The sequence below is a fragment of the Schistocerca americana genome, chromosome 5, assembly GCF_021461395.2.
Source record: "Schistocerca americana isolate TAMUIC-IGC-003095 chromosome 5, iqSchAmer2.1, whole genome shotgun sequence".
Taxonomy (NCBI): domain Eukaryota; kingdom Metazoa; phylum Arthropoda; class Insecta; order Orthoptera; family Acrididae; genus Schistocerca; species Schistocerca americana.
In genome coordinates this window covers 570428561-570456396 of record NC_060123.1, presented here as the reverse complement: position 1 = coordinate 570456396, position 27836 = coordinate 570428561, and the positions used below count along the sequence as shown (strand labels likewise).

At 37.1% G+C, this 27836-nt stretch overlaps 1 protein-coding gene across 1 annotated transcript in view; it reads right to left on the bottom strand.

Annotated features, from left to right (window-relative positions):
• Positions 1–326: 326 nt before the first annotated feature.
• Positions 327–27836, bottom strand: part of LOC124615300 (neural-cadherin-like) — an 874915-nt gene continuing 847405 nt past the window's right edge. Inside the window, exons 25-28 of the mRNA XM_047143087.1 lie at positions 21245–21483; positions 13106–13306; positions 6388–6561; positions 327–3900 (exon numbers count right to left, since the gene is read on the bottom strand). Coding sequence (XP_046999043.1) covers positions 3788–3900; positions 6388–6561; positions 13106–13306; positions 21245–21483 — 727 coding nt within the window. The 3' untranslated portion in view covers positions 327–3787. The remainder of the gene's footprint in view (positions 3901–6387; positions 6562–13105; positions 13307–21244; positions 21484–27836) is intronic.

The window sequence follows — 27836 nt, the reverse complement described above, 5'->3', positions numbered from 1 at the left end:
TTCCACATCATACTTTTACTGTGATTCAAGTTGTACTGACCAAGTCTACCAATAATCAGATAAAAACCAAATTTACTAATCGTTTCTCTGCACTGAATTGACACTGATGGTACTGCTTGTACCATAAAACTATACAGAAAACTTAAAAACAAGGGAGCATGGATTAAGTTACTTAACATCAAGGACTGCTAACTCAAATGGATGAAAAAGACATCAAAGGAGATGCTGATAATTACTCACTCATGAACACAAATAATTCTGTTATAATATGAAGTACTGCACTCTCAAAAATCGAGAGAAATCTAAGGTTAAATGAAACAATCAAAATTATAAATTACACTTTATTATTCCAAGATTTCAGTTGGCAATGAAAAATTACACAATTAACATAGCAAGCTCAGGGATTAAGGTTCTGTCATGTTGGCTTGCACCTTGCTCACATAATGAAATTACAGCATACAGTTCTAGAAATGAAATTCAAAAAATATCATGCACATCCAATACATAACAATGTAGATGAAGGTACAAATACTGTAACCGCACACTGAACCACTTCTCTGGGTTAATTTTCAGTTTCACACATTGCAATTTATGCTTTGGAATACAATTAAAGTTTCAATGACTTCAGATACAAAAAAACTTTTTCCAACTCTCCGGTGCTAGTTTTAGAGGATGAGTGTCATTTTTGGTCCAACTGCTGATTTTCAATATTAATATTTAAACAATATGCAAAAATGTATGTCCATAAATAAAATATTTTCAGAAAACTATCAGCAAGCTACCACAACCTCTGAGTTCACATTAGTCACAAATCTATCATTTTTTCAATATGCACTACTGAAACACATTTTACAGTTATATAAATATAATAAAAATAAAACAACAAATATGTCTCAAAAGTCATTAAAGACAGAATTTAGTGGTTTTTAATTAACCCACAGTCAGTGTATCATGGTTCATGTAAGAAACAATCATAATGTCTGATGTGATAATGGTGATAATGAGGAGTGTAATGTGGCTTCCCTATTAGTTCAAAATTGTACAAAATCTCCTTTTCTTGTCACTATGTAGGCAGAGTACTGCCTCCTTACTTCTCTCAGTGATTAAAAAATATCTGAATATCTCATGCTGAACTATGCCCAAAAATTTACATAGATGTACTTCTTTTTCATTTCGATCTTTACACTGTGTTTTGAATCAAAGTGGTAGAAATGTTCATTAAATTCTGTAATGGCAGTGACAATTTGAGCTTTTAGATTACATGCCTTTAACTGCAGTTTTACATTATATCGTCATGAAAATGAACCACAGTTACTTGCTTTCTCACACATTATTTTACACACCATGCCATGCAGAAGGCTTTCATGAGCACTAATACTGATGTAACTTCTCTAGAAATTTGAGCCAATTGTCACAGCCTGACACAATATCTAGATATCAGGGTTTTCAGTTACGTATTCTCTTATTACTAATTGCCTCAGACAACTGATTGCCTGTTTCAGTTACAGGATTTTTATTTATTATGTGAAATTATATTTAATTAACATATGGTCAATAATCCCAAATGCTTTTTTAATATAATTTTCCCAATTTTGTGCTTACTGAAGCTGTATATGTTAATTTCTTGGAATCTTATAAACAAAAGCGATATCAGTAAAAAGTTGACAAAATAAAAAAAAAACGATTGTAGAAGCAACAATGCAAGACAATAGAAATATTCAGATACTACATGTACAAATTATTATTACACCACTATTCTGAACAAAAAAAGTTTACCCCATTAGAGTTTGCAACATAAGTTACAGAGTCCTGGAGAGCTTTTGTTTTTGAGCATTATCTTTAACATGTACAAAGTATCCCATTCATCACCATAAAGATAGAAAAATTAACTCTTAAAAAACTGTCAGTCCTGTTTAGTATAAGAAATTGAAAACACGTACCAGATCTCCAACAGGAGAACTGTCCTGTGGCCACTTTCTGTTGATGAACTCATCAACAGCACAGTCACAATATTTATCACATACAGATTTTACCATTCATTTTGTTCAGCTGCTACACTGAATGTATGAGGCAGTTTACTGCTTGCAGTTACATAAGAGTACTACTTCAATAGCAGAAATGAAAAAAGAAAAAAAATTACCATTTTATGAACTGGTGCAATTAATTATTCAATATGACAAAATCTGATACAGTAATAAAAAAAAAAAATAAAAAAAAAAACCACAAACAATTATCAGGATGGCATGACTCACAAAAAGAAATACAAAACTGAAATGATTACTTTGGCTACAGAGCTTAAAATATACTAGAACAATTAATTAACTAAAGTACAAATAAATCTCCTTACTAAGGTCTTGAACACACAAATAAGTTACACACTTTACTCAAACAATCACACCTTCGCAACGTAAGTATGATGATGCACAGAATTATACATTTTGAATGAAGACCAAAGTATTTTACATTGTACATGTATTAAAATATGACTAACACTACAAATTGATACACAAGTGCAAAACATTAATGTGATTTTTCTGTGAGTTTACACTACACATTCTCATAATTGACATAATTTCATGCCAAAAGAAGAAGGGTAAAAGAATAATAAATACATTCTCCAAGCTACCTTTTTGATTTATTTCCAGCTAGTATGCTGACAATCAAACTATATATATCTTTCATACTACACTCAATTATCCAGTCCTTTCTTACTTGAGGAATGGCACAACGCTCAACAGCCACTTGCGACTTTTTTTAACTGACACACACTCTCAAACATCCACGCTCATATGAACAGGAACAAATACAAATCATACACATACAGAAATGTCACAGAAACTGTGGCCTTGGAGGAAAGATGAGCACAGTAGCCTTCTTTCAAGTTGAGCCCATAATATTACAATGTAAACATGAAATAAATTACTAATCCTTGGCTTGGTATACTGTACTTTAAACATTACAACACAATGACAACCTATTTACAGTTCATAATCTACAGTACAGGACAAACTTTTTCACAGTTACATAACTCATCTCTACTCTATGACAACTATGTACAAAACATTCACAGTTACAATTGATTCACATTAAGAGAACAATACATGTACACTTGTTTATAAATACTGGCATCGTGCTCATCCTATACTCAAGAACACAGCATAGTGAGACTCACGTTGATTGTGGGCCTTTACAGTCTTATTTGTCTTAAAATTACTTTCACATAATCTCACTTAAAAAGGCCTAGGAGCATCATAGGTATACTACCAAGAAAAAGGCCTGTGGCCTGCATCACGAACTTTGAGACTGAAACTTTATCCCCCTGAAATCAGTTCTTCTATATGCCCGAAGTAATTGACTTCATCTTTTTCTTCTTCTTATATCAAAAGTATGAATTTTTAGGCCAGTTTCTGGGATAGTGACCTATGAGGAACAGGAATTAGACAGTCCATGTTGTTCAGTAAGAGGAAGCTTACCTCTACATGAACAAATTCTTTGCTTCATATAAGATACTATAACAGTGTGAGTTAATCTGCAAATCCTGAGTTGAGGTAAATATCTGGCACAGGGCAGGTCCATGTAAAAGGAATAGAGTGCCAGGGATAGACTAGGGCTTCAGATTCTCCCTACCAACGAGATCAGATTAGTGCCAACACAGTTCTTGTCTACAGCACATGATAAATGCTTCTGTTTCGACTCACCTCAAAATGAGGTGTTCAAACCACCTGCACTGCAGTAAATATCTAACAGACTCTGCTAAAAATGACTGGTGGAGGACTGTAGCTTCCCTTTACTGTTCTTCTTCACTTTCTTCACCTTCTTGTCCATACATATCAGCCAGTTTGTCAAACCGTGGACCCCATGTACCCAAATAATCAAAGTCCTGCTCATTGTCATCAGTGCCTGAAACAAATAATTTACAAGTCTGCTTTAGATGCTTAATGGAAGTAAGTATATATAACATTATAAAATATCTTAATATTTTTGTCTCTTGCTCATGTATCTGAAGACCATAACTGATGACATTACATAAGCTTGGTCCTATGATTCAGCCTATTTGCTAAATTTTTAATACTCCTTCCACTTACAAATATATGGATCCAAATTTACAAAACTTAACCAATTCCTATAAGAATTACATGATGAATGAGGCCTTCTTAAACTTATTTATAATGGCAAGTTTTTAATTACTAAGGTACTTAATCAAATGAATTAATACAGGGACAATTCAGCAAGTCATTTAAAAACTACCTATATCCACGCAGTTTGCTTTGTGCTAATGCTTACTTAAAGTTTCAATGTTAACCATAATAGCAGGTACTCAGGTACACATGAATAGTGGGCATCTTCAAGGCAGACAGTTCTTCTACACCCTTATATGCACACAGACAATTTAGTGGTGATCATTAATAAGGCTGAACCTCTGAATGTTCATTAATAAGGCTGAACCTCTGAATGTAGTATCCCAAAACTAGGTGAAACTGCCCACTTAGAACCAAGATGCAGACCCATACATATTATAAACATGTATATATGTTTCACATCTCCTCCTAAACCAGTGGACTGATTCCAACCAAATCTTGTGTACAAATCCCTTACTATTAGGCAACAATTGCTGTTGGGGTAAGAACCTCCTACTTATTACAGTTTGGGAGATATGACATCATCAATGTTGTGATTGTGAAAACTGCTGCCTTGTGCATTAAGTTTTAATACATGTATTCTTTACCACTAAGATGATCCTACAGTTGAGTTCACTTAAGGAAATCCCTTAAGGAAATCCCTGACACCTGGCAGAACTTCTGACAGCTTTCAACTGTGAAGCACAAACAACTGTAGGCAAAAACAGCAACCATGTATAGAGCAATAGAAAGGCGTTTGCATAGAGACGTTTACAAAAATCACATTGTAGACACACAAAGCAGCTGTGCCCAGCATACAGAAACTGCCTGGTATTGTCTCACATCATATCTACTGCATGATCTCATAGGTGTTTTCATGAATACATAATAATGATTTTTTTTATATTACATTACAAATAAAGTTCAGTTTTCATTTCTAATAGCAAATTGGCAAAATGAATACCCAAGCAATGCCACGTTTGTCAGCTAGTAAGATGATTAAGCTGCCCTCAACCCAAATGTACATTTGAATATGACAGTGTTTTACTAGGTGTGGCTCAATTGGAGGTGGAAAGTCCTTGCCTTCCTCTCACCTCTGAATTCTGAACTGACTTGCCCAGCCTGTTATAGGAGGATCTAAGTTTGATACAGACTTCAAACGATGATGCAGATGGGACTATACACGTATACGCATTACTGCTAGTTGTGAAAGCAGTGATAGGTGTCAGAAAATATCCTAGGATTAACTGAGAATTTGTACTCCAACAGTAGTCCACCAAGCAACATACAATCCAGATGTCAAACATAAACCATAACGTGTTTTCAGACAAAGTACATCCTACCAAGCTACTGCAAAAAAACACAGCAAATGTGGAATGTGTAGTAGGTAATTTCTTAGAATAACTTCATTGTTGACTGCTCTCTCCGTGAACCCAAACACCATTTGTTCTCATATCAATAGACTACAAATTCACGTACTAACTCCATCATCAATTTTGAGTAACTTCAACTGGTCCACTGAGTGTGCAAATTGTTGTTAAACTCATGGTGTCTACTTTATTGTCTTGCTCCTCTACAAGAGCTGGTTTACATCTAAAAATAATCACAGAATCTGGGGATCCGAGAAATGGAGTAGTAAACTTACTGAATTACCATGAGTCATAACTGCATTTGATGGGTTCAAAATGGCTCCTTTCATGATATCATAAGTGTGAATGAAATGAAGATGTATGTATTTGGAACAATCAACACATTTGTCACCATCTGGTTGTTTCCTATAAGATATTAATGTGTCCCACATAAAATTGTTTCTCTAAACCTGCTTCCATTTCCACACTTGAAATAACAGTCCTTTGGTGCTGTTGGTGCCTCTCCATTGCCCACAACAACAAAAAGCTCTTAACTGCATATTGTCCCACCGCCCCCTCTTCCCAGTTTCTCATAGGAAACTTGTAGCAAGAGTTTCAGTGTTTCAATTTGTAGCTACACGTCTAGTAGTCAAAGGGACAAGCTGCCTTGTTAACACTTCATATATACTACATGGAAGATGCATGAAGATCTGAACTCATACAGTTTCCGTTGCTGTCAGCAACGGAAACTGTGTGACAGTAAAAAATTGTGAATGTAATCTTGCAGCTGTAACTAGAAGTAAATTGTTGGCTTCTTCATTCAAAACAATTGCTCAGTATTCACATTAACTAGTATAAGCCAAGATATACATCATTTAGCAGAATATTGGATAATAACAACAGAATAAACTGATACAAACCAGATGCTAAAGATGATAAAGAGCCTGCCGTACTACCGCCTCCCTCATATGCATAGTTCCTCAAGTCATCAAATGGAGGAGCATTAGGATCTGCATCAGCACGCTTCTTGTGTTCTTCAATAAAGACACCGACATTTGGCTCAGACCCCAAAGGAGGCACTGGAAAATGTGAATCTGCAAGGAAAATTTAATAAAATGCTCATGAACTGGTTTGAGATACCATTAATATAAGCAAAATATTTTAACTGAATAACTTTTAAGTAAATGACTGAAAATCTATTATATAAGCAGTCATAGAAAATCTGCGATGTATCTCTACATATAACATTTGAATAATGAGTTGTTATCAGTGTTTAATAACAATTTATCATTAAATGTCTTCTGTTTGCCAAGAATAGACCTACCTCAAAACCCAAAGAAATTCTGGTCATATGTAATCGCTGTTACTGACATCAGCGTTAGTGCCCTGACACTCAGTAATGACACATGAACTGAAATTGAGAATAAAAATGCAAAAGCAGAAATGCATAACTCTGCATTCAAGTAGTCCTACACAAAGCAGGATTCACGAGAACTGCCCCAGCTTACTCTCACACTACTGCAAAGATGAGGATATTGAATATTAGGGTCAGTGGCATTGAGCGCTGAAATTGATTAAACTGAGGGTGGCACCAGGGCATGATGATCATGAATTTCTGACTCATTTATTAGCTCCCCTTCTAATGATAGTATACTGCGAATTCCAAGAGGGAGGGGGTGGGGGGGGGGGGGGGTGGAACATAGGCAGAAGCCAACCCCATGAGAAGGGCTACAGAAGTGGTTCACAAAACTATTTGCAGATTTCATTAACATCTATCTGTTGTAAAATCTTAGAGTATATTCTGAGCTTAAACAAACAATATATCTCAAACAGAATGAACAAATCCATGCCACCCAGCAAGGATCCCAAAAACTCGTGCTCTTTCCACATGACATCCTGAAAGTTATAGATCAAGGTAGATGCAGTATTTCTTGACCTTCGAGAAGCATTTGTCTCAGTACCACACCAAAGCTTATTTATGAATGTGTGATCCTATGGGTATCGAACAAAAGTTGTGGCAGGCTTGAGGATTTTTTGGTGGGGTCAATGCAGCATGTAATCTTGGTTGGAGAGTCATCAACAGATGTAGAAGTAACTTCGGGGTGTCCCATGAAAATAAATTGGACCCTGGTTGTTCATGATGTATATTGATGACCTGACAGATAATGTTAACATTGACTTCAGAAATTCTGTAAATGATGTAATTATCTATAATGACATACTATTTGAAAAAAGTGCACAAATATACAGCCATTATGATAAGGTTTCATGGTGGTGCAAAGATTGGCAACTAGCTTTAAATGTTCACAAATGTAAAATTATACACTTCACAAAAAGCAGAAATGTCATACTTCATGACTACAGTATCGGCGAGTTATAACAGGAATCAGTCATCTGATACAAACAAACTCCTTTGTGCAGCATTCTGTGTAGATACGAAGTGGTACGATCACACCAGCTCTGTTATAGGTAAAGCAGGTGCCAGACTTCGGTTCATTGGTGTGATGCTAAGAAAATTCAGTATGTAAGCAAAGAAACAGCTTTTACAGAATGAGGAATGATCTCTGTAGGTGTACACTACAGGGTCTGCTTTTGTTCTCATTCTTGTTATAGGTAAATGATCTGCCACTGTACATCAAAGAAGCAGATATAGATCTCTTTGGTGATCATGCAAGTATTATAATCAAGCCTAACTGAGATACTTCATTACTTTAAAATATCTTGAAAATTAGTAACTGTTTCTCTGCAAATGAGCTGTTATGGAACTTAGATTAAGCACATTCATGAAGTCCTGTAATATACTAGGACTGACCACACTGTTAGAATAATGGATTGGCACAAAACCTGTAGATGAAATAGAACAATGGTACATCCAGGATGGAATAATGACAGTATTATGAAAAGGATAGACTGCTAGTCACTACATAGTGGAGATGCTGTGTCACACACAAGCACAATAAAAAGACTGCTAAACAAATAAGCTTTCAGCCAAAAGGCCTTCTTATGAATCAGACAGCATACACACATACATTCATGCAAACACTACTCACACACACATGATCACTGTCTCTGGCTCACTGAGTATGCCACAGCAGCCAGAGACAATGGCCATGTGTCAGCCGAAAGTGTACTTTATCTGCAGTCTTTTTGTTGTGCCTATCTGCAACTCAACATCTTCACCATTTGGTGAGTAACAATTTATCCTTTCCATAATGTTGTAGATGAAATAGAATGTTCTAAAATCCTGGTCACTTATATTAATAAGAACCTATATCTCCAACTAAAACTACACTATTCAAACCATCATGAGGTGCATGGCAGAGGATACATCCTGTAGTACCAGTTATTAGGTTTTTTCCCATTCCATTCATGTACGAAGGTGCACATGAAGTATGATTATCTGAATGCCCCTGTGTCTGCTAGTAATTAATCTTATCTTATCCTCACAATTCCCACGTGACCAACAGGTAGGCGATTGTAGTACATTCCTAGAGTCACCATTTAAAGCCGGCTCTTGAAATTTTGTTAATAGACTTGCATGGGATAATTTATGTCTGTCTTCAAGAGTGTGCCAGTTCAGTTCCTTCAGTGTCTCTGTTGACACTCTACCTCGGATTAAACAAACCTGTGACCATTTTGGCTGCCCTTCTCTGTATATGTACAATATCCCTGTTGTCCCATTTGGTACAGATCCCACACACTAGAGCAATATTATAGGTTGAGTCGCATGAGTGGTCTGTAAGCAATCTCCTTTGGAGACTGATTGCACTTCCCCAGTATTCTACCAATTAATCAAAGTCTACCACCTGCTTTATCCATGACTGAGCCTATGTGATCATTCCATTTCATATCCCTACAGACTGTTACATCCAGGTACTTGTATGAGTTGGCTGATTCCAACAGTGACGCATTGATATTATAGTCACAGGCTACTATGCTTTTCATTTTGTGAAGTGCACAATTTTACATATCTGAACATTTAAAGCAAGTGTCACAATCTTTGCACCACTTTGAAATCTTAGAAATTCTGACTGAATATTTATGCAGCTTTTTTTAAGGTAGAGTACTTCATTATAGATAACTGCATCATCTGCAAAAAGCCTCATGTTACAATTAAAGAGGTCAGTAACTTAAAGCATGAACAGAAAGGGTTCCAACACTCTTTCCTGGGGTACATCCGAAGTTACTTCTACATCTGATGATGACTCTCCATCCAAGATAACATGCTGTGTTCTCCCTACCAAAAAGTCCTCAGTCCAGTCACAAATTTCACTTGATACTCCATATGATCAAACTTTTGACAGTAAGAGTAGATGTGGTACCGAGTCAAATGCTTTTCAGAAATAAAGAAATACTGCAACTACCTGACTGCTTTGATCCAAAGCTTTCAGTATGTCATGTGAGAAAATTACAAGTTGGGTTTCACAAGATGGATGTTACCACAATCCATGCTGGTTGGCACTGAGGAGATCACTCAGTTCTAGGTATCTCATTATGTCTGAGCTCAGAATATGTTCTAAGATTCTACAACAAATCGATGTGAAGGATATTGGATGGTAGTTTTGTGGATCACTTCTATTACACTTCTTGTAGACAGGTGAGACTTGAGCTTTTTTCCAAGGACAGAGCATAGTTTTTTGTTCAAAGGATCTATGATAGGTTATAGTTTGAAGAGGGGCTAACTAAGCCACAAATTCAGTATAGAATCAAACAGGGATTCCATCAGGTCCTGGAGCTTTGTTCAGTTTAAACAATTTAAGCTGTTTCTCAATACTGCTGACATTTACACTTATTTCACTCATCTTTTCAGTGGTACATGGATTAAACTGGGGCAATTCTCCTGGGTTGTCCTCAGTTGATAATCACATGTTATAGCTTTTCTTAAATGTCTAGGCTCTGCAGCTTTTGTGTTAAGGTAATAGCAGACTTTGGAGTTGAAAATGACAAAAAATTGTCTTACTTTTACTATTTACATTTTACTAATGTCTTATGGTGTCACATTATCAGAAAACTCTGGATTGAGGAGTAATAATTTTTCATGAAATGAGACCTTCTGCACCTTCTGCGAAGATCTGTGACCCTATAAATGTCAGTGTCTTGGTCGTATTATATTCTGTTAAAACTGATTAACAGTTTTGATTTTGCACCTATCATCAGGTCTAAAAAATTAGCAGCAACACACAGGTGAGTAGCAAGTATGACTACATTCCAATATGTTGCTGCTAAATTTTTAGATCTGATGATGGCTACAAAGAAGTAACTGGTAATATATTTTAATAACATGTTACATGACCAAAATGCTGAGATTCATAATATAATTTTAATATGCCCATTTTAACTTTACAGTCTTGGTCATAATCATTTTTGTACATTTATAACAACAATATCATTCCCTAAATATAATAAATATACACAAAGAGCAAGACAGTAGATACTATTAAATAAATATTAACCACCTCTGATATAGGGTCGCTGCAACTGAAAATACACAAAAATAGAACTACAGATAATGGAGCTCAGAAATATTTGAGAGAGTAAAAATCTCTTCAAATTAACAACTGTTTCACTCTACTCTTAAAAAGATTCCCACAGAGTTGCTTTTGACCATTTTGCAACCTGTTACAGAATTATCTTCTAGCAGCAAGTGGGCTGTTATCTGTTGCTATTTTATTCATCAGTATCCTATGATGATGATATCTGGCTTGCATGTTGGAAAGGTGAACACCTCCATTCAGTATGCCCTTTTCTACAGTCTCTTGTACTAACATAATTGTCTTATGAACATAGAAAGAGTACCAGTCAGTAAATTATGCTTCATGAAATAGTTGCTATAGGATGGATGTTTACTTATAATAGCAGTTTTTCTAGCTGTTTTCTTCTAAAGCCTGAATACCCTGTGCATATAAACTGTGGGTGCCTCATGATACATTTCATCCTATATTGCAAATGTGAGTGGATTAATCTGTAGGTGATTTGTTCTAGGACCAGAGTACTTATGTGTGAGGTATTTTAACATGTAAACATGACAGTTAATGTTTTCACAGTTATAGCTAATGTGCTCTGTTTGTGTAAGATGTTCATCCTTGACAATACTTAAAAATTTATGGTTATCAGATGTTTCAACTTTAGACAGTGATTTAATATTTATGCCATATTGTATTGTAAGAAGAATTTCATCACAACTGTCTTATTATTATTCAGTGCAAGGGTGTTCATATTTAAATATTCTGTAAACCATTATCTTTATTATTCTGCACTGGTAGCTGTTCAGTACAGTCCAGTTAATGATGACTGTATTTTCAGCATTGTTCACTATCTCTGAGTTTTGTGACTGTAATGTCATCAATATTTGGAAAAAACTGGCCCAAAAAGTGTTTTATTAGAAACATATGTGGTGTCCACTCTAGAACATCTAATAGACAACTTTGTAAACAGTTGGGCATATTGACAATAGGCTCACACATTTACTTCCTTATAACTTTGTTGTCAACACTCAGTATTCAAAAAGAACTGTAAAGTTCATAAATATATTACTAGAAGGACAAATGACCTACACAGTCCATCACTTATCCATAATAACAGGTAGAAAAAATGTAGTATTTAGACATAAAAATACCAGATCATCTGCCCTGTGATGACAAAAATGTAAAAGATGCTTAAATTAATGTCAAACAAACTATGTCACACCCCTTCATCCCCATAGGAGAACTCTGAATGTGCAGCAACATGTGTGTGATTGAACATGGTTAAGTATAAAACATTGTGTGTGTGTGTGTGTGTGTGTGTGTGTGTGTGTGTGTGTGTGAGACTATATGCTTACATTTAATGTAAAGGAGGACAAACATTCTGAATGTTGCTATATTTTTCACAGATAAAGTGTATTATGGTTTAAATTGTCATGTTCCACACCATATTGAGACTGCAATTATGATTCATGTGGAACATGTGAATAACTAACAAACTGCCTGACTATGAAAATTTGATTCCAACAAAAATTATCATCACATGGTACTGCTGACTTTTTATTGAGAAACATTCACTTCTGTCTGACTTCAGGCTTGCCAGTTGTACTTACATTGTAATAATGGCAATGTTCACTGCCTCTAGCATACAGTACTCTTGATGATTAGATTAAAAGCCGTAGATAAAGCATATCCATATTACGATATTTCAGTCACCACTTTTGATATCCTTAGAAAGAGTGTTAACCTGAATGTTATACCTGTGATGCTTTATTTTACTTCATCATGTTAAATGAATACATTCTGTAGTACCACCCATAGAGCCTTTAACTAACATACTTCTTTGTTTCATTACTCTGAACAGTGAAATACAGTAAAAAAATGTAAAAGCTAAAAAAGAAAAGGCAGCAGAGTATTGTCAAATCTTCTTAGAACCTACAACAAAATCAGTGGTATATCAGAGTACTCTGAACTATTCCTGCTTCAGATATTTGCAACAATATCCACAGTTCATCAGCTGCTCTCTGTTTCATCATGACATCAATTTATTGCATAAAATTTATATTCATCTACATTACTGTAACACATTATTAATTGTTTTGGGGTGTATGCAGCAACAATTACCTTAATTGTTGTGCAACAGAAAGAAGAGAGAAAGTTTCAGTCTATTACTTACATGGCATCTTTCCAGTCATCTCAGGTATTGGCCCTCCAATAGGGATCTGCAGGGGTGTGATGTCAAAAGCTGTCATGTCATCTTCTCCACCACCCTCATCATCATAATTAATAATATTTTCACGGACATCATCGTCTGGTCCTGGATACTTTATGTGGGCTTCACGGCGTCTGTTGTATACTACAAAGACTAGGACCAATACTGAAATAGGAGAGATAAGTGGTATGATTATTAGTCAGAATAACAGACTATCCAAATATTGCAAATTCTTGATTGAAAGACTTGGATAAATCTTACACTGTGATGGAAGAATAAAGTGAGTAATTACAATGCAAAAAATGAACGGACAGCTGCAGCATATGAGATACTGCCCTTCAATACATACATACCTTCATGTTACCAAAGCTTATTTGCAGTAATATTCACAGCTGAGCAGTTCTAACACATAATAACAAATGTTTTTCATACCTTATCTCTTAATCTTTCTATAAATAACCAACAAAATCAGACCACAAATATCTGTTCTGAAAAAGAGGAAGGGAGACACGGTACGTAATAAAAAGTACATGTGTACCACTTGACAATGATGTTGTACACCATTTGATACCACCTACTTCATCACACATATAAATAGGTCTTCTGTTTGAAATAGGTGAGGCCAGAATTGCATCAGTAAGAGAATTCACTTGAGAAACTGTAGAATTAGTGGAAGCCAGAGTGCCTTCAGGTGACAAAATTCTGGTACCAATAATAGGCAAACATAAAAGCTTAAAAAACTATTCCTAGTTTTTTGAATTGTTAATTCCTTTTCTTGGGAATGAAAGGGGGATGTCAGAAGATTGGAAGGGATGAGCAGATCATTTAGTCTCCCGCCCCCCCTCCCTTGGAGGGAACTTACAGTTCTGAAAATTAGAAATACTTTTTCTGTTTTTAAGTGTGTCTATTTGTGATGTCAGAATTTCATCTCTTAAAGGTACATTCTATCTCTTTGTAATTTTATGAAGACCAGATTGGTTACTCTGCAGAATTCCCAGATCTCCAACTTAATCAGAAGATTCCGTGACATAGCTGTAACAAGTACATGAACCAAACTTCAAATCACTGTAATTTTAACATAAACTGTTTGCTATTTTCATGGGGAACCAGTGGAACCAGTAAGCAGCTGGAATGTCCACATCCTACAACTAACCAGACAGATCATTCATTTTTACTCCCTAAGACTGCAAGCACCAAAAAGTTTTAAAAAAGCAAAATTATATTGAAAAGGTTATTCTGTCAAATCAGTACTCTACACTACTGGCCATTAAAATTGCTACACCAAGAAGAAATGCAGATGATAAACGGGTATTCATTGGACAAATATATTATACTAGAACTGACATGTTATTACACTTTCACGCAATTTGGGTGCATAGATCCTGAGAAATCAATACCCAGAACAACCACCTCAGGCCGTAATAACAGCCTTGATACGCCCGGGCATTGAGTGCCCTCCGCCACACACCATTGGCTGGCTTGCGGAGTATAAATGTAGATGTAGATGTAGGTGAGTCAAACAGAGCTTGGGTGGCGTGTACAGGTACTGCTACCCATGCAGCTTCTACACGATACCACAGTTCATCATGAGTAGTGACTGGCGTATTGTGACGAGCCAGTTGCTCGGCCACCATTGACCAGACCTTTTCAATTGGTGAGAGATCTGGATAATGTGCTGGCCATAGCAGCAGTTGAACATTTTCTGTATCCAGAAAGGCACATACAGGACCTGCAACATGCGGTCGTGCATTATCCTGCTGAAATGTAGGGTTTGGCAGGGATCGAATGAAGGGTGGAGCCACGGGTCGTAACACATCTGAAATGTAACGTCCACTGTTCAAAGTCCCATCAATGCGAACAAGAGGCGACCGAGACATGTAACCAATGGCATCCCATACCATCACACCAGTGATACGCCAGTATGGCGATGACGAATACACACTTCCAATGTGCATTCACCGCAATGTCGCCAGACACGGATGCGACCATCATGATGCTGTAAACAGAACCTGGATTCATCCAAAAAAATGACGTTTTGCCATTCTTGCACCCAGGTTCGTCATTGAGTACACCATCACAGGCACTCTTGTCTGTGATGCAGCATCAAGGGTAACCGCAGCCATGGTCTCCGAGCCGATAGTCCATGCTGCTGCAAACGTCGTCGAACTGTTCATGCAGATTGTTTTTGTCTTGCAAACGTCCCCATCTGTTGACTCAGGGATTGAGATGTGGCTGCACGATCTGTTACAGTCATGCGGATTAGATGTCTGTCATCTCGACTGCTAGTGATAGGAGGCCGTTGGGATCCAGCACTGTGTTCCGTATTACCCTCCTGAACCCACCAATTCCATATTCTGCTAACAGTCATTGGATCTTGACCAACATGAGCACCAATGTCGCGATACGATAAACTGCAATCACGATAGGCTACAATCTGACCTTTATCAAAGTTGGAAATGTGATGGTACGCATTTCTCCTCCTTACACGAGGCATCACAACAACATTTCCCCAGGCAACACTGGTCAACTGCTGTTTGTGTGTGAGAAATCGGTTGGAAACTTTCCTCATGTTGTAGGTGTCGCCACGGCGCCAACCTTGTGTGAATGCTCTGAAAAGCTAATCATTTGCATATCACAGCATCTTCTTCCTGTCAGTTAAATTTCGCGTCTGTAACACATCATCTTCAGGGTGTAGCAATTTTAACGGCCAGTAGTGTACCATGAGCACAAATGAAGCAACTACGCAATGTAACTGTCTCCTTTCCTACCACTACAGGTTTTCAGTGTCTTCTCTGTGATCATAGTTTTCTTGTCCAAGTAGCAACGCACCAAACTGCATAATGAAGGTTAATGACTACTACGAACTATGTCACATTGTACACAATATTATGAAAAGGATTGTTACTACTCACCATATAGCGGAGATGCTGAGTTGCAGATAGGAACAACAAAAAGACTGTCAAGCAAAGCTTTTGACCAGACAGGTCTTCATCAGAATAGATATAACACTCACACAAATGCAGCCCACACAAACAGGACAACAGTCTCTTGCTGCCAAGACCAGACTGCCCATCTCAGCAGTCTGGCTTTGGCAGCCAGAGACTGTCATGTTTCTAGACTATATGGTGATTAACAACTATCCTTGATTCCACACTGCATACGGTGTGATATTACAAGGTAGTTGAATGGAGAGGCGGTACAGTGAAACCTTTTTCTCAAGGAGGCAACTTACGACTTCATTCTTTGACACTGGCATGTCTTAGAGTTAAGAAATATTTTTATCCACATACCACACGTCTACCACTGAACTAGATTTTGGGAATGAATATCATTTAAAAGGGACTATATTAATGGGTGCAGGCCAGATTAACGGTGACAGTGATTTTATATATTTACTAGCAAAGCTGGCAATGATTCATAATTGCTAAATATGGTTATCAGCTCCTCTTCCCTTTCTCCATCCACCTCCTCTTCCTCCTCCTACCTCTCTCTATCTTCTCCTCCAGACTCACTCTCTCGCCCTTCTGCTGCTTTACCCTCTCCATGGGTTATTACATTCGCTTGCAGTTTGGGATGTGAGCGCATGTGGTAATGTGTGCTAGTCAGATGTCATTGTGTAGTGCAGGGGAAGTGCAAACTGTGCCACTGTCTTCACAGGAATGCCCATGTGTTACATTCACCATAGCCACAGATGCAACCTTTATACTCATCTTTAATGGCGTGGTGCTTAAAGTGGAGTCAGCTCTTTGGAAATTGGTGAAAAGGAGCATTATGGCTGAATTAGGAACTTCATAGCAAAGGTCAGACACATCAGTATCTACCTGACATCATTGTGGGATGGCTAATTACAGTTATTACTTATAAACCAACAGTGTGAAAATCAGTTGCATGATACATCTCATAATAAAATAAGTTTGTAAGTTCATATAAAATTTTTTCTCATTGTAAATTTACATGATTATATCAATGTTTGGCCCTACATACTTGTGCGAGCAACTTCTTTTTGCAGTGAGGAGAACAAAACTCACCGACAGAAGCTCACCTATCTTCAAATTAGATGTGCTCAGAAAGTGGTGCCAGGCATTGATGCTTTAGAGAAAAGCTAAAGAAGTAGAATTCATTGACACCTAGTGTTTTTATTTTTAACATGTGAATAAAGATGATGTCAATTTACTTTGTCCAAAAATGACATTCATCATAAGGCTGCAACAATCTCAAGAAATACATGTCTCATATTTAGCTGTCACATGTTCTTCACCTCATCAATTAAATGGCTCTGAGCACTATGGGACTCAACTGCTGAGGTCATTAGTCCCCTAGAACTTAGAACTAGTTAAACCTAACTAACCTAAGGACATCACAAACATCCATGCCCGAGGCAGGATTCGAACCTGCGACCGTAGCGGTCCTGCGGTTCCAGACTGCAGCGCCTTTAACCGCACGGCCACTTCGGCCGGCTCATCAATTAAAAGAAATGGTTTCATTCTATTGTCATTTCTCATCAATGCATCAGTCCTGGGAAATCAATCTGCCACTAACAGCATTAATTAGCCACAGTGAAGCAATACATCTCCATAGAACTAACATTAGTAATTGGTAATTGTAGTTTCAGGTGTCGAGCTACTTTGTTCCGACTCTGCCCTCCCCCCCTCCCCATTTCTCACCATGAGCCAGCAGGTTGTTCACTGCCAAGGCATGAGTGCGAGCCAGCTCACTCGCACTCGCACAAGTAGCTCAGAGGATAAGCCTGAACTTAAACATTGTCTCACTTGTGTATCAAGTGATAACTAAAGTAATTCCAGTTTGTATGTAACACAAATAAATGGCATTTTAGAAGTAGCAGAAAAATACTTTGCTTAAACTATTGAAATATAGAATTTTAAAAATAGCATAAAAATATATTGCTTAAACAATAAAGTGATGGAGTACCAATGTTGGTATGTTGTTGTTGTGGTCTTCAGTCCTGAGACTGGTTTGATGCAGCTCTCCATTCTACTCTATCCTGTGCAAGCTTCTTCATCTCCCAGTACCTACTGCAACCTACATCCTTCTGAATCTGCTTAGTGTATTCATCTCTTGGTCTCCCTCTATGATTTTTACCCTCCACGCTGCCCTCCAATACTAAATTGGTGATCCCTTGATGCCTCAGAACATGTCCTACCAACCGATCCCTTCTTCTGGTCAAGTTGTGCCACAAACTTCTCTTCTCCCCAATCCTATTCAATACTTCCTCATTAGTTATGTGATCTACCCATCTAATCTTCAGCATTCTTCTGTAGCACCACATTTCAAAAGCTTCTATTCTCTTCTTGTCCAAACTATTTATCGTCCATGTTTCACTTCCATACATGGCTACAATCCATACAAATACTTTCAGAAATGACTTCCTGACACTTAAATCTATACTCGATGTTAACAAATTTCTCTTCTTCAGAAACGCTTTCCTTGCCATTGCCAGTCTACATTTTATATCCTCTCTACTTCGACCATCATCAGTTATTTTGCTCCCCAAATAGCAAAACTCCTTTACTACTTTAAGTGTCTCATTTCCTAATCTAATTCCCTCAGCATCACCCGACTTAATTCGACTACATTCCATGATCCTCGTTTTGCTTTTGTTGATGTTCATCTTATATCCTCCTTTCAAGACACTGTCCATTCCATTCAACTGCTCTTCCAAGTCCTTTGCTGTCTCTGACAGAATTACAATGTCATCGGCAAACCTCAAAGTTTTTATTTCTTCTCCATGAATTTTAATACCTACTCCGAATTTTTCTTTTATTTCCTTTACTGCTTGCTCAATATACAGATTGAACAACATCGGGGAGAGGCTACAACCCTGTCTTACTCCCTTCCCAACCACTGCTTCCCTTTCATGTCCCTCGACTCTTATAACTGCCATCTGGTTTCTGTATAAATTGTAAATAGCCTTTCGCTCCCTGTATTTCACCCCTGCCACCTTTAGAATTTGAAAGAGAGTATTCCAGTCAACATTGTCAAAAGCTTTCTCTAAGTCTACAAATGCTAGAAACGTAGGTTTGCCTTTCCTTAATCTTTCTTCTAAGATAAGTCGTAAGGTCAGTATTGCCTCACGTGTTCCAGTGTTTCTACGGAATCCAAACAGATCTTCCCCGAGGTTGGCTTCTACTAGTTTTTCCATTTGTCTGTAAAGAATTCGTGTTAGTATTTTGCAGCTGTGACTTATTAAACTGATAGTTCAGTAATTTTCACATCTGTCAACACCTGCTTTCTTTGGGATTGGAATTATTATATTCTTCTTGAAGTCTGAGGGTATTTCGCCTGTTTCATACATCTTGCTCACCAGATGGTAAAGTTTTGTCAGGACTGGCTCTCCCAAGGTTATCAGTAGTTCTAGTGGAATGTTGTCTACTCCGGGGGCCTTGTTTCGACTCAGGTCTTTTAGTGCTCTGTCAAACTCTTCACGCAGTATCGTATCTGCCATTTCATCTTCATCTACATCCTCTTCCATTTCCATAATATTGTCCTCAAGTACATCGCCCTTGTATAGACCCTCTATTTTGGTATATGGGTTATTAAATTACAGATCAAAAGCACAGAACATACAGAGATGAGATTTCTGAGAACAGCAGCTGGCTACACATTACTAGATAGGAAGAGAAATGAAAATATTGGGAAGGAATTAAACATATTTAATCAAAATGAAGAAAGCAGAACACCATACTCACTGCTGAACAAGATCCCAAAATAAGGAGAAGGAAAAGTGATCAACCAAAGCAAATATTTTCACTTTAGTCATCATATATTATGGACAGATAAAAATTTAGCTAACCATCTGCCTGAAGTATGATAATCTCTTTCACTGATGACTTCAGCCTAAAGGGCTATTTTCAACTGGTTCTGCAATCCCATGACAAATTAATACACCAATTTTTTAAAAATGAATTTAATCAAGTGTACAATTCTCACAATAAGAATCGTGTTAAACTTTCATAGGATGCCTTACTGCTCGTAAGTTTAATATCATTCTTAGTGTGTGGATTACATGTTCTTGAAATTCATTTTTGACTTTTTTAACTTTACTAATTAATTTATCAAGGTGTCACAGACCTGCTTAAAATGGCTACTTAGGTTGAAACTGATAGTGGAATAAATTATCATGCCTCAGATAGTCACCTGGCAAAAATATTGCTTTCCATAGGGAAAAAGGGGGGGGGGGGGGATCCCAGAGCAAAATAAATCAGCAGTGAACAAATCAGAGATAATTCAGTCCTTCAAACTGATGATGATGTGTCCAGAGCTTTACGTCACAAAATATATCACTTTTGGGGAGCAAATACATACAATTAATGACAGAAACTTGCAATATAAATGTATTGTGGAATGAGGAACACATTCAAATGGTAGATTAATGTCATTTTGTATTGTTATTGGATTTTATGCTTATTATCTCCCACCTATTAAGTAAGTAAGGACAGTCTCCTTACTGAAGTATTATTGTAGCACCAGCAATCCACAACACAGCTTACTCTTATGCTTAGACATACAAATCTCACTGGTCCTAGAAGTTGCAGTTGTCACATAACTTAACTTTAAACAATTCGTTATCAGTGAATCACACTCCGAAATTAATTGTGAAAACAGAAAAGTAGTGACAGAAAATTTTTCATTTACAATTCTGTCTTTTATCTTTTTAAAAGATAAATAACCCAAAAAGAAAGAAATCTGTTGCAGTTTTGAACAAACAAATGGATAAATATAAAAATATAGAAAAACTGAATGCAATTAGCAACACCTTTACAGCTAGTAACTACAAAAGATATTACTGAACGTTTTCTAAGCAAATATGCACAAAATTTATGAATGTCAATTGGATTCAGCAATGGATAACAGTAATCATGCATTAATTATTACTATAATTATTACTATATAATGGCTCACTCTAGATATTCATTACATCAACATAGAATCCAAATATGAACAACTGCCTAAGAATAATATAGAATAGAAAAATACCAATGCACTGCACAAATAAAAACAAAATGTGGGACAAGAGATTAACTGATATTTTTCATGCATGAATGATCTACAAAGATACATAAAAATAAATTGTTTAAAACTTACTTATTAAGAGAATCACACAAGATATGATGGCTATGATGAAATTTGTGGATGGTTTAATTATTCCTGATTCAAGCTGTTCCAGTTCACAATGTATTCCCTTGAAACCAGGAGGACAAAGACAGGCGTAATGACGTTCATCAGCAAAGTCAACACAACGGCCTCCATTGAGGCAGGGCCTCCATTCACATTCATCTTCGTTTACACAATCTCTGCCCTGAATTCGGAATCCAGTGGGACAGCTAGCAAGCACATACAAACATTAAAAAATATAACTACATGCACAAAGAACCTTACTGACCTTTGCAGTCAAAAGTACTGAAATGCAAGATCTAAACACCGTTTAAGAAAAATAAAAAATAGTGAAACAAATGTAAGAAGCTGTACAGAAATAAGCAATGACCTCTACATAAACATACAAAAAGTCAGTGCAAGACATAAAGGCATTTAATTCCATTAAAGTTGCTGAGCAAATCTGACATTCAAACAGTTCCCAATATTCAAGCAAAATTATTTGCTGGCTGTTACATGAGTACGTACTTTCCATGCGCATGAGCAAAAGAAAAAGGACTTTCCTACATTTCTCATCACCAAATATTTTGTGACTTACTAAGGATGATGAGCAGACAGACCAAGATGGCTGCAAGTGCCCCCATACTAAGTTTCAAAGTTCGCCCTTCCTGCACCAATTCGCAATTTTCCCCCCAGTATCCCTCGGGACACAAGCACTGATAACGAAGTTTTGGCTCTTCATTGATGCATGTGCCACCATTTTGACATGGTCTGTCCAGGCATTCGTTTTTATCCTCACACCCCTTTTGGTCAGCGGACACTACCTTGCCTTCACCACAGCTGAGAAATGTTGCAAGATATCATTATTGCTATGAAAGAGTAGTTTACCATAAAACAGCATATAAAACTACATGTTACTAGACAACTTGAGTGTGTTTCTTCCATTGACAGTATTTGCTTGATTTTAAAATTTTTATCAGCATTTTATTTAACACATGCACAGTTTGCTACTCCTATTACTGAGTACAGTATACTCCTGATTATTTGGGGTAATGTGGGGAAGGAAGTGCACTGTAATTGAAAAACATGAAAAATAGAGATCTTTTCAAACATTTGTTATTTCTACAAAAGTTTATCCAATTTCTGTGCAAAGGTACTGTAGGGCTTTTCGTTTCTTAAAACAGTCTATGATGTTGGTCTGAATCTGAAAGGAGTTGACTTTTTTTTCACAGCAATTTGAATTTTTCCTGCAGCAATAATGTCACTGTACTGAAACCCCCTCTGGCCCATAGAATCTGTAAGAGTATCAACACATTGCAATTGAATTTTTCCTGCAGCAATAATGTCACTGTACTGAAACCCCCTCTGGCCCATAGAATCTATAAGAGTATCAACACATTGCAATGTGGTACAATGACTGACAAGGACACTGTCTTCATCCCAATTTCACATTCACTATTCTCTTCTTTGGCTTATTGTGAAGCTGCAGTCACAGTTTCAGTGTAACTATAAGGTGACAGCTGCGTTCATGTGTCTACCTTCAGCCACGCATCTGATGTTTCTTCATAAACATCTTCAAAAGCACAGTAAGTTTATGAATGACGTTGCTTGAATCTGGTTAGCCATCCAGATTAAATTCTCCATCTAAGTCTAAAGACTCACAAAAAAATTTAGTTTTTTTGGAAAACATAGCACCTGAGACAATGGCACCTTCTGCTCAGTTTCAGCTAAATCATTGCAAAAGAGCAGCATCTAATTCATCAAAGTAGATCACCTCATGCTTTTTGTACAGGTGGTCCAGAACTAGAATCACATTTCCTGACATCCTTTTTTTCTGCTTATTCCTTTTAATGTACCAAACAGTGTGCATTCCAATATCATAATCAGCACTTAGTTTTGCAGCAGGTTTTCCCCTTATTAAATCTTTTAATTAATTCTAATTTTTATTTTAATGTCAACATGTTTCTTTCATTTCTTTTACAGATTTCTTTTAACTTGCTTCACCGACGCTTACACACTAATTAAATAATTGGGAGTATACTGTATTTGAATACTTGAAAGAAATTGTTTACTTAAAAGTCAGAATTTGTTCAGTAGAATATTTATCACCATTAACAGAGACTGACACTAGAAATTACTTTTGAATTCTTGTTACAATTAATTTCCTGAGTCAGTATCAATTTGAAATATATTTAACTGAGCAATCTGCAGTAGCTTTTACGTACACTTATCTCAGAAAATGTACAAGAAATGTCGACTACTGACTATGGCTGCAGCATTCCATTTTTAGTTTTTTTTGTGGCTTTTAATGCTTTGTGGGATACACAGTGCAGTCCAGGAGTTCCCAGACAGATCTCTCTCTCTCTCTCTCTCTCTCTCTCTCTCTCTCTCTCTCTCTCTCTCTCTCATGTCTGAAATGATCTCCCATTATGCATATGTCAGAGTTGGGAGATGGAGGTATAGGAAGAACAGTGGGCACCAATTTGACATCAGTGGAAGGCTTATCTGACACCAACACATAAAGATGCTGAAATATAAGTTGCGAGTTCTGCATGGTTCAATGAAACATCACCAACACTGATAAAGCTGTTCTTTCAAAAATAGGAGGTGAAGAAAATGTTGATTGTACTTTGCAGATACAGTGGCACTGTTCGCAAAGAATGAGAGCTCCAACTACAACAGTGCATAAGAAATTCTATTAAGAATTGTTTTAATGTTTTCTAATTTGAATCATAAGAGCTTTTTCAGTTCTTTTCAATTTTGGTGATTCTTTATGATGAACAACTATGCTTCAGCTAATCAGCAGCAGTGAATCGCAGAGACAACAGCCAAAGAATATTTTTATGGGGCAACAAAGACATTAAAAATTCATACTGAGAAATGTATTATGTGAAATTGATTCTGTTTTGAGCAAAGAGATAGCTAAGAAACATATATACATCTTATTTTGAATTTGTTATTACGTAAGTCCAGGAATGTATGGACCACACTATGTACATGTAAAATTAATGGTTGACACTTTCTAAAAGTAGCTTCCCTTTCACAATAATTTTGTTTGATCATTGTTAATGCTACTTGCATTTATCATCAGTTGTCAAAGATTTTTACAGTATTTTTGTACATGCTGATTTACGTCTTCGTATATAACATATAAACAATGATTTTTTTCGCACAATAATTTCTCCTGTTTCACTAGCTATCAACAAACAGCTTGTCTCTACAGCTCCTTAAGGGGATAGTATATTAATAACTAGAAAGGGAATAAAAACACAACATTTCCAAAATGAAACATTTACACAAAAATGATAATTAATTGGTTATTTCTAAAAACAAAATTTGCACTGTTAGTAACAATGTAAATATATTACATCTGCATTGCCAAATATCTTTATTATTAATGCACAAACATTTATGACAAATAAACTTTATGTTGCATCAGAACTCAAACCAGAATATCTTCCTTCCAACTGAGACACCTAACCATGCCCCACTGACTGATTCAAAGCTTCATTCTGCCAATGATGGGTTGAGAGGAAATCACAAGTTCCTGTATTAAAGGGCTAGTCCACAGACTAAGGCACATGCTTGCATCACATAAATATAAAAGTACTATGCACTAAATCATAGTGTCTTGATTTGAGTCCTGAGCTGGTACAAGTTTTAATTTCTTGCAAATTCTCAGTGGAGTAAATATACTGGCATTGAGTATGACATATTGTCTAAGCATGGAATACAAATGTGAGAAGTTGATAGACTTGATTTTTCATAAGTAGCAATTTCTCCTCCAAGGAATATGAAAGAATAATGTGGATTAGAAAAATAAATTTTAAAGATCAATACAATTCAAGGATAATGGTCAATAAATAATAAAGTGGAAGATGACATTGATACTGAATTGAGAGATTGTGTCACTGCTTTTTTTCTATTCTGTTTCCATTATTGCGTATAACAGACAATGGTGCACTAAGATTCCATCTTTACTCCTCCTTCTCTGGTCACCACATGCTTCTTTCTTTGTGAGAAATAAGAGTGTGGTTCCAGAAGTAAAAGGAAAATTAGATTATCTAAAACTACGACCACAGTGCTTACAATGCAGGGAACTCCATATATTTACAGTAGTTAAAATAATTGATTGCTATTCACTAATGTCAGATGAGTGCTTGCAAGTGACATTTCTGGCACATTCATATTCAGCAAATATCAAAGTTAGAAAAAGTTCATAAACATATATTTCTTAGGTGTTACAAATTGGATATTCTAAAACAAAGATTCCATGACTTACCAAACGGGAAAGCACTGGTAGATACGCACAATAAAAAAACACACAAACACACACACAAAATTTCAAGCTTTCGCAACCCACGGTTGCTTCGTCAGGAAAGAGGGAAGGAGAGGGAAAGATGAAAGGATGTGGGTTTTAAGGGAGAGGGTAAGGAGTCATTCCAATCCCGGGAGCGGAAAGACTTACCTTAGGGGGAAAAAAAGGACAGGTATACACTCACACACAAAAAATGGTTCAAATGGCTCTGAGCACTATGGGACTTAACTGCTGAGGTCATCAGTCCCCTGTAACTTAGAACTACTTAAACCTAACTAACCTAAGGACATCACACACATCCATGCCCGAGGCAGGATTCGAACCTGCGACCGTAGCGGTCGCGTGGTTCCAGACTGTAGCGCCTAGAACTGCTCGGCCACTCCGGCCGGCTACACTCGCACACACACACACACACATATCCATCCACACATATACAGACACAAGCAGACATATTTAGAGGCTGCCTCTAAATACAGGGCTATTACAAATGATTGAAGCGATTTCATAAATTCACTGTAGCTCCATTCATTGACATATGGTCACGACATACTACAGATACGTAGAAAAACTCATAAAGTTTTGTTCTGCTGAAGCCGCACTTCAGGTTTCTGCTGCCAGAGCGCTCGAGAGTGCAGTGAGACAAAATGGCGACAGGAGCCGAGAAAGTGTATGTCGTGCTTGAAATGCACTCACATCAATCAGTCATAACAGTGCAATGACACTTCAGGACGAAGTTCAACAAAGATCCACCAACTGCTAACCCCATTCGGAGATGGTATGCGCAGTTTAAAGCTTCTGGATGCCTCTGTAAGGGGAAATCAACGGGTCGGTCTGCAGTGAGCGAAGAAACGGTTGAACGCGTGCGGGCAAGTTTCATGCGTAGCCCGCGGAAGTCTACGAATAAAGCAAGCAGGGTGCTAAATGTACCACAGCCAACGGTTTGGAAAATCTTACGGAAAAGGCTAAAGCAGAAGCCTTACCGTTCACAATTGCTACAAGCCCTGACACCCGATGACAAAGTCAAACGCTTTGAATTTTCGGCGCGGTTGCAACAGCTCATGGAAGAGGATGCGTTCAGTGCGAAACTTGTTTTCAGTGATGAAGCAACATTTTTTCTTAATGGTGAAGTGTTTAAACCTCCTCTACCAAGAAACATGCCAGAACTGCGAGCTCGCATCAACGATGCTTTCGAACTCATTGATGGGGACATGCTGCGCCGAGTGTGGGAAGAACTTGATTATCGGCTTGATGTCTGCCGAATCACTAAAGGGGCACATATCGAACATTTGTGAATGCCTAAAAAAACTTTTTGAGTTTTTGTATGTGTGTGCAAAGCATTGTGAAAATATCTCAAATAATAAAGTTATTGTAGAGCTGTGAAATCGCTTCAATCATTTGTAATAACCCTGTATGTCTGCTTGTATCTGTATATGTGTGGATGGATATGTGTGTGTGTGCGAGTGTATACCTGTCCTTTTTTCCCCCTAAGGCAAGTCTTTCCACTCCTGGGATTGGAATGACTCCTTACCCTCTCCCTTAAAACCCACATCCTTTCATCTTTCGCTCTCCTTCCCTCTTTCCTGATGAAGCAACCGTGGGTTGCGAAAGCTTGAAATTGTGTGTGTGTGTGTTTGTGTGGTTTTTTTATTGTGCCTATCTACCAGCACTTTCCCATTTGGTAAGTCATGGAACCTTTGTTTTTAATATATTTTTCCCATCTGGAATGTTTCTTTCTATTTTATTTATATCATTAAATTGGATATTCTGTAAGAAATCATTTATACAGGGACATACTTCTATGAGTCTGCAGTTAACTGATTTTGCTCATGAAGTGATTTACTTATAAGAACTCTTCCTCACCTAATCATGAAATTAGTTCTTCTGCTAATCTCAGAAACTGAAGTACCGATTGTTGAAGCCTTTGTGGGAACACTGTATGGCAAACATCATTGTTGACCTCATACAAAACTCTCTGACTGACTTAGTCGAGTTCAATTGCTTCTGACATTTATGATCCTTGTGTTAATATGCTACATTGTATCTGTGTTGCGTGAGTATTCATCATCACCACTGTCCATACACTGTAGCACTACACTGATTATTCCGATCACCGTGTTTGCATATAACTTGAACATTTCCAACTATTTTGCAACTACAATGCTGCTGTCCTGCCCTCATTGTGTCATGCAGTTTACACCATTGGACAACAATTCTTGTGTCACAATGTCAGATGCTATGGACAACACTCTGCTTGCATCTTGTGTG